At 38.3% G+C, this 16,399-nt stretch overlaps 1 protein-coding gene across 1 annotated transcript in view; it reads left to right on the forward strand.

The window, feature by feature from the left end:
• ZMAT4 (zinc finger, matrin-type 4) overlaps positions 1–16,399 on the forward strand; it is a 329,413-nt gene that overhangs the window by 111,746 nt on the left and 201,268 nt on the right. The window contains exon 3 of the mRNA XM_006765552.2: positions 14,864–14,953. Coding sequence (XP_006765615.1) covers positions 14,864–14,953 — 90 coding nt within the window. The remainder of the gene's footprint in view (positions 1–14,863; positions 14,954–16,399) is intronic.

Genomic DNA, 16,399 nt, shown 5'->3' on the forward strand with positions numbered 1-16,399 from the left:
TCTGCTGTCCCCAACATTTCATAGCACCTGGAAAGGTAAACTTCCGGCTCCTTTCAGCTAGGTTTCTCTCTGGTTACTCCAGTTCAGGGAAAGGAGTGTCATAGGGACTCTGGGAACATCTGGTGAGTATGTATTGATTAAAACAATCTTCTGCTGAACATGTGATCTTTTGGAACCACCTGGCTAGATAGGATGATTAGTTCAGAAATTCCCAACTTTTCGATAATCGTGCTATCAGTTCAAAGCAACCTGTAAAAAGACTAAAATCTGGGACTCTGAGTAGGTAAACAGATAAGCTGAAAAGCAGGTGGCAACAGAATTGCAAGTGGCAGGCATGCGCATGTTTCCCCTACAGGTCTGTAGAGTGGTATTAAACCAAACAAATAGAGCTGGGAAAATAAAACATGCTTCTGGGTATTTGACCCTAGGAATTCAAGGGAAAATATTTTTGTTTTCTTGTCACCGAGTGAAGCAAAGCTACTAGCCTGTTTTTCTACTGGAATAGAGGCTGGACCTTCAGATTTCACCAACAGTGAGGATCACCAGCCCTGCCCAAGTCACCAGCTGATTCTGCATGCAAAAATCTAGTTCAAATTTGGGAAAACAGTTGGCTATGGAGAAATGGACGTTTTACTGTGTATGTTATTTCACACTGAGAAATGTTCCTAATACATTTGCTTTTTAAAAGAAGTTATGTGTACCTAGAAGTATTCTTGAAAATAGGGTTGATATAAAATCTTTGAAAGTAAAGTCACATTTTGAGTTTACCAGAGGATTTAGAAATATAATTTTTTGTAAGTTGGAGAATCATTTTGTTAGGCAGATGTTCTACTGCTTTTGTTTGTTTTGTTAGTCCATTTTTAAAAAAATGATTGCTGTGTTTAAAGTGAGCTCTATTGGAGTTATCTTCTGTAGTCTGAGTCACTTGGCTATTTCTTTATCCATTAATTCATTTATTTCAGCTTTATCAAAGTATTATTCACAAGTACTTTGTAAGATCTTTAAAGTATACATTGTGGTGACTCAATATACTTATACACTGTGAAAGGATTTCCCCCATCTAGTTGATTAACACATCCATCACATGTTTGTCAAATTTACCCTTTTGTGTGTGTGAGAACATTTAAGTTCTACTCTCTTATCAAACTTCAATTATAAAATGCAGTTCTCAACTATCATCACCACTTTTTACATTAGATCCTCAGATCTTATTCATCTTATAGCTGAAAGTTTACCAACCTTTATCAGCCTCTCCTTAATTTCCTCTGCTCCATTCACTGGCAACCACTTTTCTATTCCTGTTTATATGAGTTCTACTATTAATTAATTAATTAATTAATTCATTCATTCATCTTAGGTTCTGTGCATAAGTGATACCATGCAATATTTATCTTTGTCTGGCTTATCTCACTTGGTTTAATGCCCTCAAGGTCCATCAATATGTCTCAATTTGCAGGATTTTCTTTATTTTCCTGGCTGAATAATATTCCATCCTACACCTTCTTTATCCATTCATCTGTTGATGGACACTCAGGTAGTTTTATAGCTTGGCTATTGTGCGTTATGCTGCAATAAACGTGGGAGTGCAAATACCTCTTTGATATCCTATTTTAATTTCCCTTGAAGTGGGATTCCTAGATTATATGATAGTCCTATTTTTAATTTTTTTGAGGAATCACCTTCTCACCAACAGTGGACAAGGATTTCCTTTCCTTCACACCCTTGGCCACACCTGCTATCTTGACTCTGATGATGGTCATTGTAACAGGTGTGAGGTGATATCTCATTGTGGTTTTCATTTGCATTTGTTTGCTTATTAGTAATGTTGAACACCTTTCCATGTACACATTGGCCATTTGTGTGTCTTCTCTGGAAATATGTGTATACAATTTCTCTGCCAATTTTTAATCAGATTTTGTTGTTGTTATTGAGTTGTATGAATTCCATATATACTTTGGATATTAACTCCTTATCAGATATGACTTGCAATTTTTTTCTCTCATTTCATTATTGCCTTATTTATTTATTTTTTACTTGTTTATATAATCCTCACTTGAGGCCATGCTTTTATTAATTTTAGAGAGAGAGAAGAAGGAGAGGGAGAGAGAGAGGAATATTGATCAGCTGCCTCCTGTTTGCAAACTGACTGAAGATCAAACACGCAACCTGGATACATGCCCTAACCGGGAATTGAACCCATGACCTTTTGTTGCACAGGATGATGCTCTAACCAACTGAGGTAACCAAAAAAGCCAGGGCAGTTGCCTTTTATTTTTGACAGTTTTCTTTGTTGCACAGAAATTTTAGTAGAAGGAAGAAAATATCTACTTAGTCGGAGTGGAAATAAATCAAATAGAGAAAATAGAAAAGATCAATAAAAGTAAAAGAAGGTATTTTGAAAGGATAAACAAAATAGACAAATCTTTATCTAGACTTACCAAGAAAAAAAGGACACAAAAATGAAATTATAAATGAAAGAGGAGACATTATAACTAATACTGCACAAACATTAAGGATCAAAAGAGACCACTATGAATAATTAGATGCCAAATTGGACACTACAAAAATTGGATAAATCCATAGAAATATACAACCTATTAAAACTGAACCATAAAGAAATAGGAAATCTGAACCGACTACTTACATGTAAGACCTTTGAATCTGTAATCAAAGACCACCCAACAAAAAAAGTCCAGAACCAGCTGAATTCACTGGTGAGATCCATGAAACATTCAAAAAAGAACTAATACCAATGCTTCTCAAACTCTTCCAAAAAAATTGAAGAGCAGGGAATATTCTCAAACTCATTTTACAAGGACGGTATCACTCTAATACCAAAATCAGACAAGGGCAGTACAAGAAAAGAAAATTATAGCCTAAATCTCTCAACAATATACTAGCAAATTAAATTCAACAACACATGAAAGGGCTCATACACCATGATCAAGTGGGATTTATTCCAGGGATATAAGGATGGTTTAGCACCTGAAAAATCAATGAATGAGATTCACCACATTAACAAAATAAATGATAAAAATCATGTAAAAGTCTCAATAGCTACAGAAAAAGTATTAGGCAAAATTCTGTATCCATTCATGATAAAAACAAAAAACTTTCAGCAAAGTGACTATAGAGGGAATGTACCTCAACATAATAAAGGCATGCAGGAGGCAGCCGATCAGGGATTCTTTCTCATCATTGATGTTTCTATCTCTCTCTCCCCCTCTCCCTTCCTCTCTGATATCAATAAAAATATAAAAAAATAAAGGTGATATAAGGCAAACCCACTGCTAATATAATACTCACTGGTGAAACACTGAAAGCTTTCCTCTAGATCAGAAACAAGACAAGGGTGCCCACTCTCACTATCTTTCTGTTGTTGTTAATCCTCTCCTGAGAATTTTTTTTCCATTGATCTTTTCGGAGGGTGGGAGAGAAGGAGGGAGAGAGAGAGAGAGAGAGAGAGAGAGAGAGAGAGAGAGAGAGAGAAGAGAGAAGAGAAGAGAAGAGAAGAGAAGAGAAGAGAAGGGGAGGGGAGGGGAGGGGAGAGGAGAGAAGAGAAGAGAAGAGAAGAAAAGAGAAGAAAGACCCAGCGATCAATTGGTTGCCTCCCACACACACTCCTGACCAGGGCTGGGGATCAAAAAAGCAACCCAGGTACATGCCCACTCTCACTATTTTTATTCAACATAGTGTTAGAAGTCCCAGCCAGAGCACTTAGGTGAGGCAAAGAAATACAAGACATCCAAATTAGAAAAGAAGTAAAACTACTTCTATTTGCAATGACATAATATCATAAGTAGGAAACCCTAAAGACTTCACCAAAAAAAACTGTTAGGGCTAAAACATTTAGTAAAGTTGCAGGACTCAAATCTACATATAAAAATAAGTTGCACTTCTACACACTAACAATGAAATATCAGAAAGAGAAATTATAAACAATCCCATTTAAAATTGCATCCAAAATGTCTAGGAATAAATTTATCCAAGGAGTTGAAAGGTCTGTACACTGAAAACTATACTATACTGATGAAAGAAATTGATGAAGATTCAAAAAATTGGGAAATATTCCATGCTCATGGATTGGAAGAATTTATATTGTTAAAATGTCCTTATTATCCAAAGTAATCCAAAAGTTCAATGTAATTCCTATCAAAATTTCAAAGGCATTTTTCACAGAAATAGAACATACAATTCTAAAATTTGTGTGGAACCACAAGAGACCCTGAATAGCCCAAGCAATCTTGAGAAAGAACAACAAAGCTGGAGTCATTATACTTCCTGATATTATATTACAAAACTACAGTAATCAGAACAGTGTGAACAGAATAGAGAGCCCAGAACTACCCACCTATATGGTCAATTAATATATTACAAAGGAGGAAAGAATATACAATGGGGAAAAGGCATTCTCTTCAATAAATGGTATTGGGAAAACTGGATCCCTATCTTATGCCATACACCAAAATCTACTCAAAAATGGATTAATGACTTGAATGTAAGATCTGAAACCATAAAACCCCTAGAAGGAAACATAGGGGTAAGCTCCTTGACATCTGTATTGGAATGATTTTTTGGATTTGACACCAAAAGCAAAGGCAAAGGCAAAGAAAACTATAAAACAAAGACTACAGAACAAAAAAAAAGCTTCTGCTAGCCCTAACTGGTTGGCCCAGTGGATAGAGCATCGGCCAAGGGTCCCAGGTTCGATTCCGGTCAAGGGCATGTATCTTGGTTACTGTCACATTCCCAGTAGTGGGTGTGTTGGAGGCAGCTGATCGATGTTTTTAACTATCCCTCTCCCTTCCTCTCTGTAAAAAAATCAATAAAATGTATATTTTTAAAAAGCTTCTGTTCATAGAGGAGCTTCTCTGTGCAGAACTCATTTTTTTATTTAAATTTCTTTATTGATTAAGTTATTACATATGAGTCCTTATCCCCACATAACCCCCCATCCCCCCTCTCATGCCCTCACCCCCCTGTTGTCTGTGTCCATTGGTTAGGCCTTCCCTACCTTCCCTCTGAGGTCTGATTGATGCTTCTCTGTCTCTGGATCTGTTTTTGTTCATCAGTTTATGTTGTTCATTATATTCCATAAATGAGTGATTTCATGTGATATTTATCTTTCTCTGACTGGCTTATTTCACTTACTTAGCATAATGCTCTCCAGTTCCATCCATGCTGTTGCAAATGGTAAGAGAAAGTACTTTGTGGGGATGGATCAATAGTATTAAGATAACAAGACATTGAGATTTTAGTCTTAAGAATGAAGTTTAATTTGAGAATAATTATATAGTATTGCCGTTAAAATAATGGGGTAAAAAGAATCTAATAGGAAAATATATACAGAGTAAAAAGGTCACGTGTGAGCCTTGTTGCTGCTGTTGTCCTTATGTGGTTTTCTGGGGGACTGTCCTGCCTTGCTCTGCTGGTCATTCCTTTCGTAAGGACAGGGACTCTTGTTAACCTTGTTTTCTCCACAGACTAAACCTCCCTCAAACGGACAGGTGGAATCCGCACTAGTGTTTGCCCACGGCAGTGGCAGGGTTAATCCTGGAAGACTTCACACAGTGATGTTTTTACAATTTTTCTTATTCCAGACATGAACTTTATAAGGGAAACCAAGAGGCCTTGGGCAACAGTAGCCCAGGAGGATTTGATAGCAAATCATCCAGTTTTCTCTGACTTCAGTTACTGATCACATTGGCTTTATTTTTCACACATCTCTAACTTTAACTTCTTTACAAGGGGCTTCTGGGGAAATAATAATTTTTGTTTTTCCCCCCCAAACAGCAAAAGGGAGGCCTAGATGAGGTATATAACATGATTTAGCTTTCAGTGTTCTCTTATATCTCATGTGATTCTGCTTTAAATGCTCAGATATTGTGGAGACATAGTTAGCTCTGTCCTCACACCACAGGAAAATGTTTCCTCCATGCTTTGGTGGCAATATAACTTTCTGAGTTGCAGGACTTTGATTTAAGATGGCAGTGCATTGATGTAGTCATTTGTGTAGACAGACGGAAGTACAGATTTAGTGTAAATGTGTTTACACGGTCATGAATACTGCACATTCGCACCAAATACATTTTCTACAAAGAAAATTTATTTTTTCCTAATACTTGTTTAAGATAAGCATTCCTCATTTCAAATGCCCTTTTACAAATGTCTTAGAAAAAAATGAAGTGACCCAGTTTTAGAAACTTTGAGGCCATTATTTTTGCTTTTGGAAAATGGACTTCTTATTGTGTATAGAAGAAAACCCAAGAGAGCATCTAGTTTAGATGATGGCACATGTCTTGGCTTGGCTGCCACAGCAAACTACCACAGAATGGTGTCTTGAACAACAGACATTTATTTCTCACAGTTTGGGAGAGTAGATGTCTAGGATCAACATGCCGGCAGGTTTGGTTCTGATGAAGCTCTCTTCCTGGCTTACAAATGGCCACCTTCTTGCTGTGTACTCACAAGGTCTTTACTCTGTGCATGTAGAAAGAGGAAGAGATAGCTGGTGTCTCATCCTTGTCATAAAAGGACACTGCTCCTATTGGATTAGGGCCCCACCCTTCTGATTCATTCAACCTTAATTACCTTCCTGAAGGCCCTATCCCCAAATTCAGTAAAATTTAGGATTGGACTTCAACCTATGAATTTGGGAGAACACAATTCAGTCTACAAGAGTGCAAATGCCCAAGGTCCTATAATTAAAAAGTAAGATATATAATACCCTAGCCCAACAGCCTACAGGTCTGACCACAGATTTAAAAAGATGACCACACTAGCATCTGGTGAGTCAGGTTCTTACAAGCATGGGAGGGACTGACTCTGCTTGTTCCAAACCCATTCCTTAAAAGCTGGATCTGCTTGTGCCACTGTGTCTGCAGCAATGCAGTTCACTCTGAATCTTGACTTTCCTACCAGGGGCAGCAGTTTCTCAATTCCTTCGGAGTTTTATGCTCCAAGCTCAGTCTTCATCAGTTCACCTGCTGAGAGTTCTTCCTCCAGTGTGCACGCTCTGCAAAATGCCTGCAGTTGTTTCTTCGAATTCTCTCTGGTCTGCAGGCTCCCTGTTTCTCTGACTTGCGCTGCAACAGTGGGGTATAGAAGTGGAAATAGTTGGGTGTTGGGCTTGAATTTATTTTTAGAATGGAAGGGAATCTATAACAATAATGGGCACAATACTTCCACACAATTGGTTTAATTAATGAAGGGTCTTGGGCTCTTGTTCTGGGATTGCCTCTTTCTTTCATCCATGCATTCAGTTACTCAACCAAGAAACCTTTACCGACTATGTATCAGGTATGGTAATAGATTATAGGGACGTGACAGTGAACAAACAGATATCATTCCTGTTCTCTGAGAATTTATAAGTGGTGGGATCGTGAGCAAGTTCCTTGGTCTTTCTGAGATTTATTTCCCTCTTCCTAAGGAAGGACAATTAAAATGGTAAATCATCAACGTTGAAAGGGATTGATTTTTAAGATTTTTATTTTTCTCTCTAATTACTGGAATAATTATTTCTCTTAAGGAACTGGAAGATCCAAAAACAGCATACATAAGAAAAATTAAAGTCACCTGTGATCCATGATAAATAGTCTTCATCTTTTTCTGTGTTTCTTCCCAGACTGTTGCTATATCTATGAATACACATATATGCACACACATATATTTTATTTAGAAAATTTGGCATCATTTGTAGTCTGGTTTGAAATGGATGTTTTTTCTTAGAATTATTTTATAGATATTATTTTTTATGTCATTGAATGTTATTAGTATGCTTATTAGTGGCAGCTTGGTGATCTATCATAGAGACATATCATAATATTTAACTATCTCATTTAGGACATTTAACTTGTTTTCTCATTTTCACTAATATAAACATATGGCAATACATGCCTCTGATTGCTTCCTCAATATAAATTCATAGAAGTAGGATTGTCAGCTCACACAAGTTTTTGCCTGTTGAATATATATTGCAAAATTTCCATCCAGGAAGCTTGTGTCAATTCATATGCCTATTAGCTACATACAAGAGTCTTGTTTTTATCCTGTATCTTCACCAACATAGATTATATTTTGAAAATCTGTGCTTTTTTAAGAGATGAAAATGTATATATTTTTAAGTTTAAAAATTACGATGTAGAATTTGGATGAACTTTTTATGTATCTTTTAGCTATTTCCATGTCTGTAATTCCTATTTATATCCTTTGCCTATTTTAATATTGTTTTTTTCCTTATAAATTTGTTAGAGCACTCTTTCTCTTGAAGGTATTAAGCTATTTTTTTATGTATTGCAAATATTTTTCCTATTTTTGTGGTTTGCCTCTTACACACAGGGTGGGGCAAAAGTAGGTGTACAGTTGTGAATATGCAAAACAGAGTTTTTCTTATACTAGTATTATCATTTATTGATTATTATAATATTATTTTCCATAAGCATATGCATTTCAGATTAACAACACATTTTTTAAATTATAGCTATTAGTTCTGCTTCTTTTGCTTTGTTGTTTAGAAAGCTTTTAGATCACACAGTTAGATATATTTTTCTAGTTTCTTTTTGGTTGTAAAGTATCCAGTCTACTTTGGGAATTTCTGTGTTTGTTTATTCTGCCACGTTATATTTGTTCTGGTCTTTTGTATACAAGGTCTCCAGTACCATTTCCCCTTCCTCCTTTTTATCCTAATCCTCTACATTGTAGAAAGTGTCTCTACCTTGACTTTCAGAGTGATTTTCTGTGTTGATTCTGGTTTTGAACTTCTGTGAAAGACCTTCAAAATTAAGCTATAGTATGTTTACTGTCCTTACTTTATTAACGCAGACAGTACATCTTCATCTTAATCAGTTGTCCCATCTTATCTTTTAACTTTTATCCTCAGTTTGGATTTTCTTAATGACATGAAACATGTACCATTTGAAACTTTCTTCTATTTTTCTAGTAAATATTTTGCAATGAAAATAATCCCTGATGTCTCCTCTTTGAGAGTTTTTCTAAAGTCCTGTTTTGCATTATAGAGTCTTTTCATAGGTGCCACTCATCCCTGGCAGAACAGAAATCTATTATGTAGGCCTGCCACACGTCCCCAGTGTGTGTGGCTTGGCTTTGGATCTTCTCATAGAATCTTCTGAGCATCTTCTGATCCAATTTTATCTGTGGGACTTGGTGTATTTTCACTCATTCTAGGGTGAGGACCACAAATACCAAGAGTCTGACATCCAAGGCTTCCCGAGAATGACTGACTGACGAGAGAGAGGGTTTCCATCTCTCAGGAAGAAGGGGAAGGTGCCCAAGAAGAGCCCAACTTCACACTGTAAGGTTGAGGGGTGTTGGAGCTGAGCCCCAGACCATTTTAGTGGCTCAGCAGCCCGGGTAGGAGGTCTGCAACTTGGGCCTCGGGCAGTTCCAGAAGAGGAGTTTTATTTCTTCCTTCTCTGTGTTGATAAAGCCTCCTCTAGGACCCAGTTTCCTCTTCCTAGGTTTTTAGTTGGTCCATCATCCACTCTAGGTTTCTGTATTCAACCTCCCTCCTGTGGAACTCAGGAAATGTACCTCACTCTGGGAAGAAGCCCACTCATCAGAGGAATCCCCACCACTCTCATTGGCTTATGTGCAATTAACTTTGACTTCCTAGTGAAGTTATGCTATGGCTTGTCTGGGGCTCAGCCCTGGCACCCCTCAACCTCGGAGTGTGAAGGGCACCTTCCCCTTCTTCCTAAGGGATGGAAACCCTCTCTCTCTCACCAGTCAGTCATTCTCGGGAAGCCTTAGATGGCAGACTCTTGGTATTTGTGGTCCTCACCCTAGAATGAGTGGAAATACAGCAAACATTTAGGTGGAGATACCTAGAAATTGGTAGCATGTGAGAATCACTCTTCTGTAATTATCAGACTGTTTCAGATTTTTTTCTTATAGTTCCTGGCTTATTTTAGTGGGTTTCTAGAGGAGATATAATTAGATACCTAGGATGAAATAAGATGGTAAAGACTTAACTAGGAAATCAGGAATGGATCCTAAAGCTTATTTGAAATAACACCTCTCTTGCCAACCTCACAACTGTGATTTGAGGATAAAATGAGCTGGTAAATGTGAAAAATTTTTAAAGGCTGTTTACAGCATTATACAACTACAAAGTCGCTTTATCTCCACATTTTATGAGACCAAAATCAGGAGCCTTGGAAGCAAATTTGAGTTGCAATTTTTTTTTCAAAGTTAAATGTGATAATGGAAGATGTCTATTTAAGGGAAGCACAAAGCCATTCTATTTCCATGTGGTTTGCCCTCTTCTTTCACAGCAGTACATCTGAAATAGAGGTTTGTCTTGTTCCCGCTCAAGAGAAGGCTGGCCTGAATTTCCACTTTAGACTAGTTCTGTGAGTGCCAAGAGATTGTTTCAGCAAAAAAACCAATCTGCAGATAGGTCTGCCCCCGCACAATGCCAGCCATCGGGGGCAAGAGCTCTAATTAAAATGGAAGAGTTAGTAATTTTCGGCCTATCTGGGAGGCTTAAAGCTGATGTGGTTTGAATGAAAGTAATGACTTTTGCTTAAAATGCAAATATTAATGCAAAAAAAAGAGAGCTGGGACTGACTCTTAGTGCAATTGAAAGATTATAATTTCTTTTTCATGCCCTCCCTTAGAGTAATTGTCCTTTTTCCTCCTGAAACTCTTGCACTATGTGCATTTAACATGTAGGACACTGTTTTCTCTTTAATGTTTCTTCCAGTAGGCAGCATGTCTGTCTTTTTAGAGTATTAGAAACAGTGCAAATGTTAAGTATTAATAAATCTTCGAAAAAGTCGTAAGGATTTGTTGTTGTGCATGTTTATTTGTGTGGCGTGAGCCAGTTTCAGAAGTAGCGTTCTCCCAGGTCTTCTCAGTTTGGATGTCTGAATAGCGTTTGTCACCCAGCCCCCTAGTCTCATTTTAGACACGAAGAGCAAAAGCAACCACATTGTGAAAAGCACACGTGTTTACCCTGACACATTTGTTTCTACCGAAATAAAGTTTTAAAATTTGAATTAACATGCATTGCTTTGGTTTAAGGATGCCTACCTAATTACCAAGTATTGCAATAAAAATGTGTGTTTTGAACATGAAGACATTTACAAAGGTAGATGGAAATGTGGTTAATTATACTAGTATTGTACATGTGAAAAGCATTCCAGCTCCTTGCTATTTTTTACTAATTACAATCATTGTGAGTAAAACTTATACTTAATGAGGAGTTACAATGGCTTGAACATTGCAAAGTTATTGTTATAATTAAGGCAAACTTATAGCAAGAAAAAATTAAAACTACCCATATTTCCTCTACCCTAATAAATCATGCTCCCCCCACCTCTTTATTGATATACTAATGATTTTTTATATAGTTGCGATGACAGTATATGAACACCATTGAGTTTAGCATTTTTCATTCAACATTCATTATGTAGAAAGCATGTCTTTTTTCAATTTCCAACTGCACATTATGGCTTTGTGGGGGTGTTTGCCAAACACGCATTTGTTTCCCATTATTTATTCACTTATCTTATTTTAAAATATATTTTTATTGATTTCAGAGAGGAAGGGAGAGGTAAAGAGAGATAGAAACATTAATGATGAGAGCGACTCATTGATCAGCTGCCTCCTATTGGGGACCGAGCCTGCAACCTAGGCATGTACCCTTGACTGGAATAGAACCCAGGACTCTTCAGTCCACAGGCCGACACTCTAGCCACTGAGCCAAACCAGCTAGGGCTGGCATTATTTTTGTTTATTTTTAGATAATACCAAAATGAACATCTTTGCTCAAATTTAATTTTAACTTTCTGTGGGGAAGGTTTTATTTTTAGAATAAATGGAAGGAAGTGAGATTACCATGCCAAATGTCAAGCAATTGAGTTAGTTAAGTGGTGGAGAACAGCCAGGTGAAGGAAATCCCTGTAGGTGACTCAGAGTGTCCTGCCTGGAGAAAGAAGTGAGCGAGCCATGGGGGAGGGGGGCGAGGTGGGTAAGGAAGGCTCACACCGCTGCACCCTGCTCTTGAATGGTGCTGAAGACACCCCAGTGCTGAGGCTGGGCAGGTGTTGAGTGCCCCAGAACATTCTGCTGGGAACCTCTTTCTTTTTCTCAACCAGCATCCTTAGGAAATGGCTTTGGGTGTGAATCAGACTGACTGGGAGGGCCACTCCACACGCCTCTCATTGTCTTTGGAGTTTTTACTTCCAGTCCAAAGCCAGGGTTGGCTGGTGCATGGGAGGCATTGGATCCAGCCTAGGCAGCCTGGAAAAAGCAGTGCAAGGGGAAAGAGATGGCCACATAGAAGGGCCACACCTGCAGTATCATTCCAAAATCAGGCTCTGTTTCACTTCACCCACACACAAGGGCAAAAGTAGTACCTACAGGGGAGTCAGTCCTCCTTCCATCAGAGTTGGAGCTGGGGGAGCTGATGGAGAAAAACCAGCATTTATGAACAGCATTTGGGAACATTTGATAATACTCCTTACCCCAACATCTCTCCTCATAGCATGGCTTCATAGCAGAGTTTACTATTTATTTCTGTTTCTTTTCAGTTAACAAGTTCTTGCTAGTTTATCAAACTGCAATTAAATAACCCAGTGAACTCTGCCTTTGCTGGGAAGAGTCTTTATAAAATAAGGGTAATATTTTAGGAAAGAGAAAGAAAAAAAAAACAGCTACAAAAAGGCTGCGTTATGAGATTTCCAATTTTGCCACAATTTTATTCTCTGGGAATCCAGGGCTTTGAATAGATTGATGATGTAGGAACTGTGATAAGAAATTTTTCTATGGTAACAAATGAAAAATTGAAAACCCACTTCAGCCATATTTGAGTTCTCATTATCATCACTTTGTCTTTTCACCAATTACCTGTCTGCTATGCTTTTCACCAGCCCAGGCTCTGTGGCCACAGTCAGCAGCTTGTAGGTTTTCTTCTTTTTTGAATGTTTTTGTCTATAGCAGCATATTCCTAATGTCACCACTACCCTTTCTTACAAAAGGCATACAGAGCTGTAGGAAATGTGTACATATTTTAGTAGTCAACATATTTATCTGGAAAAAGAAAAAATACCAGTTTGCACTGAGTTGTTCTCAAAAATGTGGAGACTGAACAGTAGAGTTGAAATCATTTGACACGGGTTCACATAGGTCTCTATTTCTCTGTCCTACTAATCTTCCAGATAAGCCTGGCTTTAAAATTACTATGCATCCTAACCCTGGCCAGTGTGGCTCAGTTGGTTGAGCACCACCCCATCCAATGAAGGGTCATGGGTTCAGTTTCCAGTAGAGCACATACTCTGTGAGTTCTGTTCCCCATTGGGGTGTGTATGGGAGGCAAGTGAGCAACTGATCGGTGTTTATTTCTCACATTGATGTTTCTCTCTTCCTTTCTCTCTCGCTCTCAAAAAAATTCAATTTAAATAAATAAAATTACTATGCATCCTAGAAAGGGATACAAATGTATTACGAATCAAACTTCAGTGCTTCTACATATTTTTCATGTCACAATAGCACTTTTAAACCCATTTAAAGGCCTTCAAAGTATTCAGGGACTGTTTAGAAGCACAGTGTTCTTGCTCTAAGCATAAAAAAAGAATTAAAAAAGTGATTAATGAGGAAAACCAGACAGGAAGGATTTACAGTATATCTTGTAAACAAGATGCAATTTGCTGTGTGACTAATCAATGAAGACAAACCATCGTCCAGGAGATTGGCTAGAACCCAACTGTCGGTAAGGGCAAAGTGGAGCTGAGGCCTGGAAAAGGGGAAATAATCTCTGAGTAAAAGAAGGGGATGGAGGATTAGAATTAGGCAGAAATGAATTCAAGGCAAATTCACATTATAGATTCCATATATAAGTAGAATCTAATGAACAAAATAAACTGATAAACAAAAGAGGTCCAGAGACAAAGAAGCATGGAACAGACTGGTGAATCTCAGAGGGAGTGAAGGAGGAGGGGAGATGAGATTAACCAGAGAATTTATATGCATAACCCATAGACACAGATACTAGTGCAGTGCAGGCCTGGTTGGGGCAGGGCAGAGCAGGATGGAGGGAGTCAATGGGGTGGGGGGGGGGGGGGGGATATCTGTAGTACTTTCAATAATAAAGGTAAATTAGAAAAAAAATCACATTATAGAGACTATAGTAGAACTGCAATGTTCTTTAAAGTCGAGGGGATTTTGGGTGGAGTCTCACTTGAACAAAAGAGTAGAGGAAAGATGGGACTAAAGAAGGGTCAGTTTCTCCAGGCTGAGCGTGGACTCCTCAGCAGGCAGAAATCGATAGTCCTGCTAATCCTGCAGGACAGGAGGCGGAGCCTGAGCTCTGAGCAGACCTCAGATGAACAGATATTTGTTGTTTGCTCATGACATCTGACTTTGGGAAGCTCTTTTGATAGCTTATTATTGAGGTTCAGGCACGGGAACCGAGGAGATGGCTCCTGTTGGAGATGCTGTGGTGCCTGACTCCCGGGGGCATGGCTCCTTAGGGCAGGGCACAGGAGTGAGAGAGAAAGTAGAGGACCTGGCTCTTCATCATAGTTGATCCCTGTATTATTCCTTCTGCTAACCTGTTCTTACTTTTGAGAACAATTAAATATATTATCCATTCCAAGCTAAAAGATCCTGAAAGCTCTTACCTTTCTTCATTAAGTGTGTTTTCTAATCCTCAAATTATATTGGCTTTATGACCTTGGGCAGGTCACTTAACCTCTCTGAGCTTTATCCCACTTAACTCACAGGAGCGTGCAGAAGTGTTTTCTAATAAAAGTGCTTTTTGCATTTGCAGTCACTGGCCGTGTTTGCAAGTATTTAAAATGCCTTCTCTTTTTCAGTATCTGCTTTTGCTTTTCCTTCCCAGAGTCGAAAACATGCAAGCAAAGTCCGACTGTACTACATGCTTCACCCCAGGGATGGTGGGTGTCCTGCCAAGAGGCTCCGGTCAGAAAATGTGAGTATCTGGCACCTTGTGATATCCTTAGGCAATGTGTTGTGTTTGCTAAGAACTTTGCAGATCAAGGACTTGTAGCCACATCCAGCTTAGTGGGAAAGCTGAGTGAATGGAAACAGTTCTCATTAAATATTATAAAAAATATTACATGTAAGCAAGCCTTCCCTTTTTCCTGCCGGAACTTGCCAATGTGGTAATGAGGACTTTTTGATGATACTGTGCTGGGACCAGGCAGAGGTCCCTAAAGAGTGCACAGAAGTGCCAGTACAGAGAGGGGCTGGGTGAGAGAGACAAGAGCCATCAGAAGACAGAGTAGGGGACATGACCTAAGAGGCAAACCTGCTAGAATAACAGATACTTTGTTTTTTACATATTTTATTTTCTCTTTGGTGTGTAAAACAGGATGCCAATTTGTTCATTTATAATGAGGACTGTACGTATCTTGCAAATAAAAAATAATCAGTTCTTTATTTCTGTGAGTCTGTTTTGTTTGTTCATTTGTTTTGATTTTCTAAGAAAAATTCCATGTATAAGTGAAATCATGTGGTATTTGCCTTTCTCTGTATGACTTATTTCAATTAACATAATACCCTCTACATCCATTCATGTTGTTGCAAATGGCAGGATTTCATTATTTTTACAACTGAGCAATATTCTAATATATATAAACATCTTATTTATCCATTCAACCCATTCATCTAGCAATGGACACATAGGTTGCTTTCATATTTTGGCTATTACTAGTAATGCTGCAATGAATATAGGTGTGCATATATCTTTTCAAACTAGTGTTTTCATTTTCTTTGGATAAATACCCAGCAGTGCAATTGCTGGGTTGCACAGTAGCTCTATTTTTAGGTTTTTGAGGCATTTCCATACTGTTTTCCATAGTTGCTGCACCAATTTGCAGTCCTACCAACAGTGAGAGACATATTCATAGCTATGAGAAACACTGAGGATTAAACACAGAAATTCCTTACCCTCTGAGTCTGGAGGAGGCTGCAGGTATAGAATTTATACCCTTCTCAGCTTGTGATCCTGTTTCCTTTGATGCCACATAGATGCCTGTCTTCTTTCTTAAAAATTAATACATAATCATTGAAGGAACTTGACAAAAGCTGTACCTGTATATTCTTCACAAGGAAGAAAAGAGAGAGTGACATATGACCAAAGATAGTGAGCATCCAGACTGGTGTTGTTAATGAATTCCAAGCATGCCTGTTAGCATCACAAAGTAAACCGCTCATGCACAGATACTGGTAATCTGGAACACTGTACAGTTTTCTTTTCTGCCTCAGTGAAGCAGCATTTAGAGCTTGTTGGACGGGAAGGATGCCATGAATACTTTGCAATTGCTAAGACGTGGGACTGAGTCTAGTTCCGCCAGTGCGCGCAGCCTTATGGCCTTGGACAGGTAATTGATCTCTGTGAGCCAGTTTCCTCAAT

The sequence above is a fragment of the Myotis davidii genome, unplaced genomic scaffold (assembly GCF_000327345.1).
Source record: "Myotis davidii unplaced genomic scaffold, ASM32734v1 scaffold93, whole genome shotgun sequence".
Lineage (NCBI taxonomy): Eukaryota > Metazoa > Chordata > Mammalia > Chiroptera > Vespertilionidae > Myotis > Myotis davidii.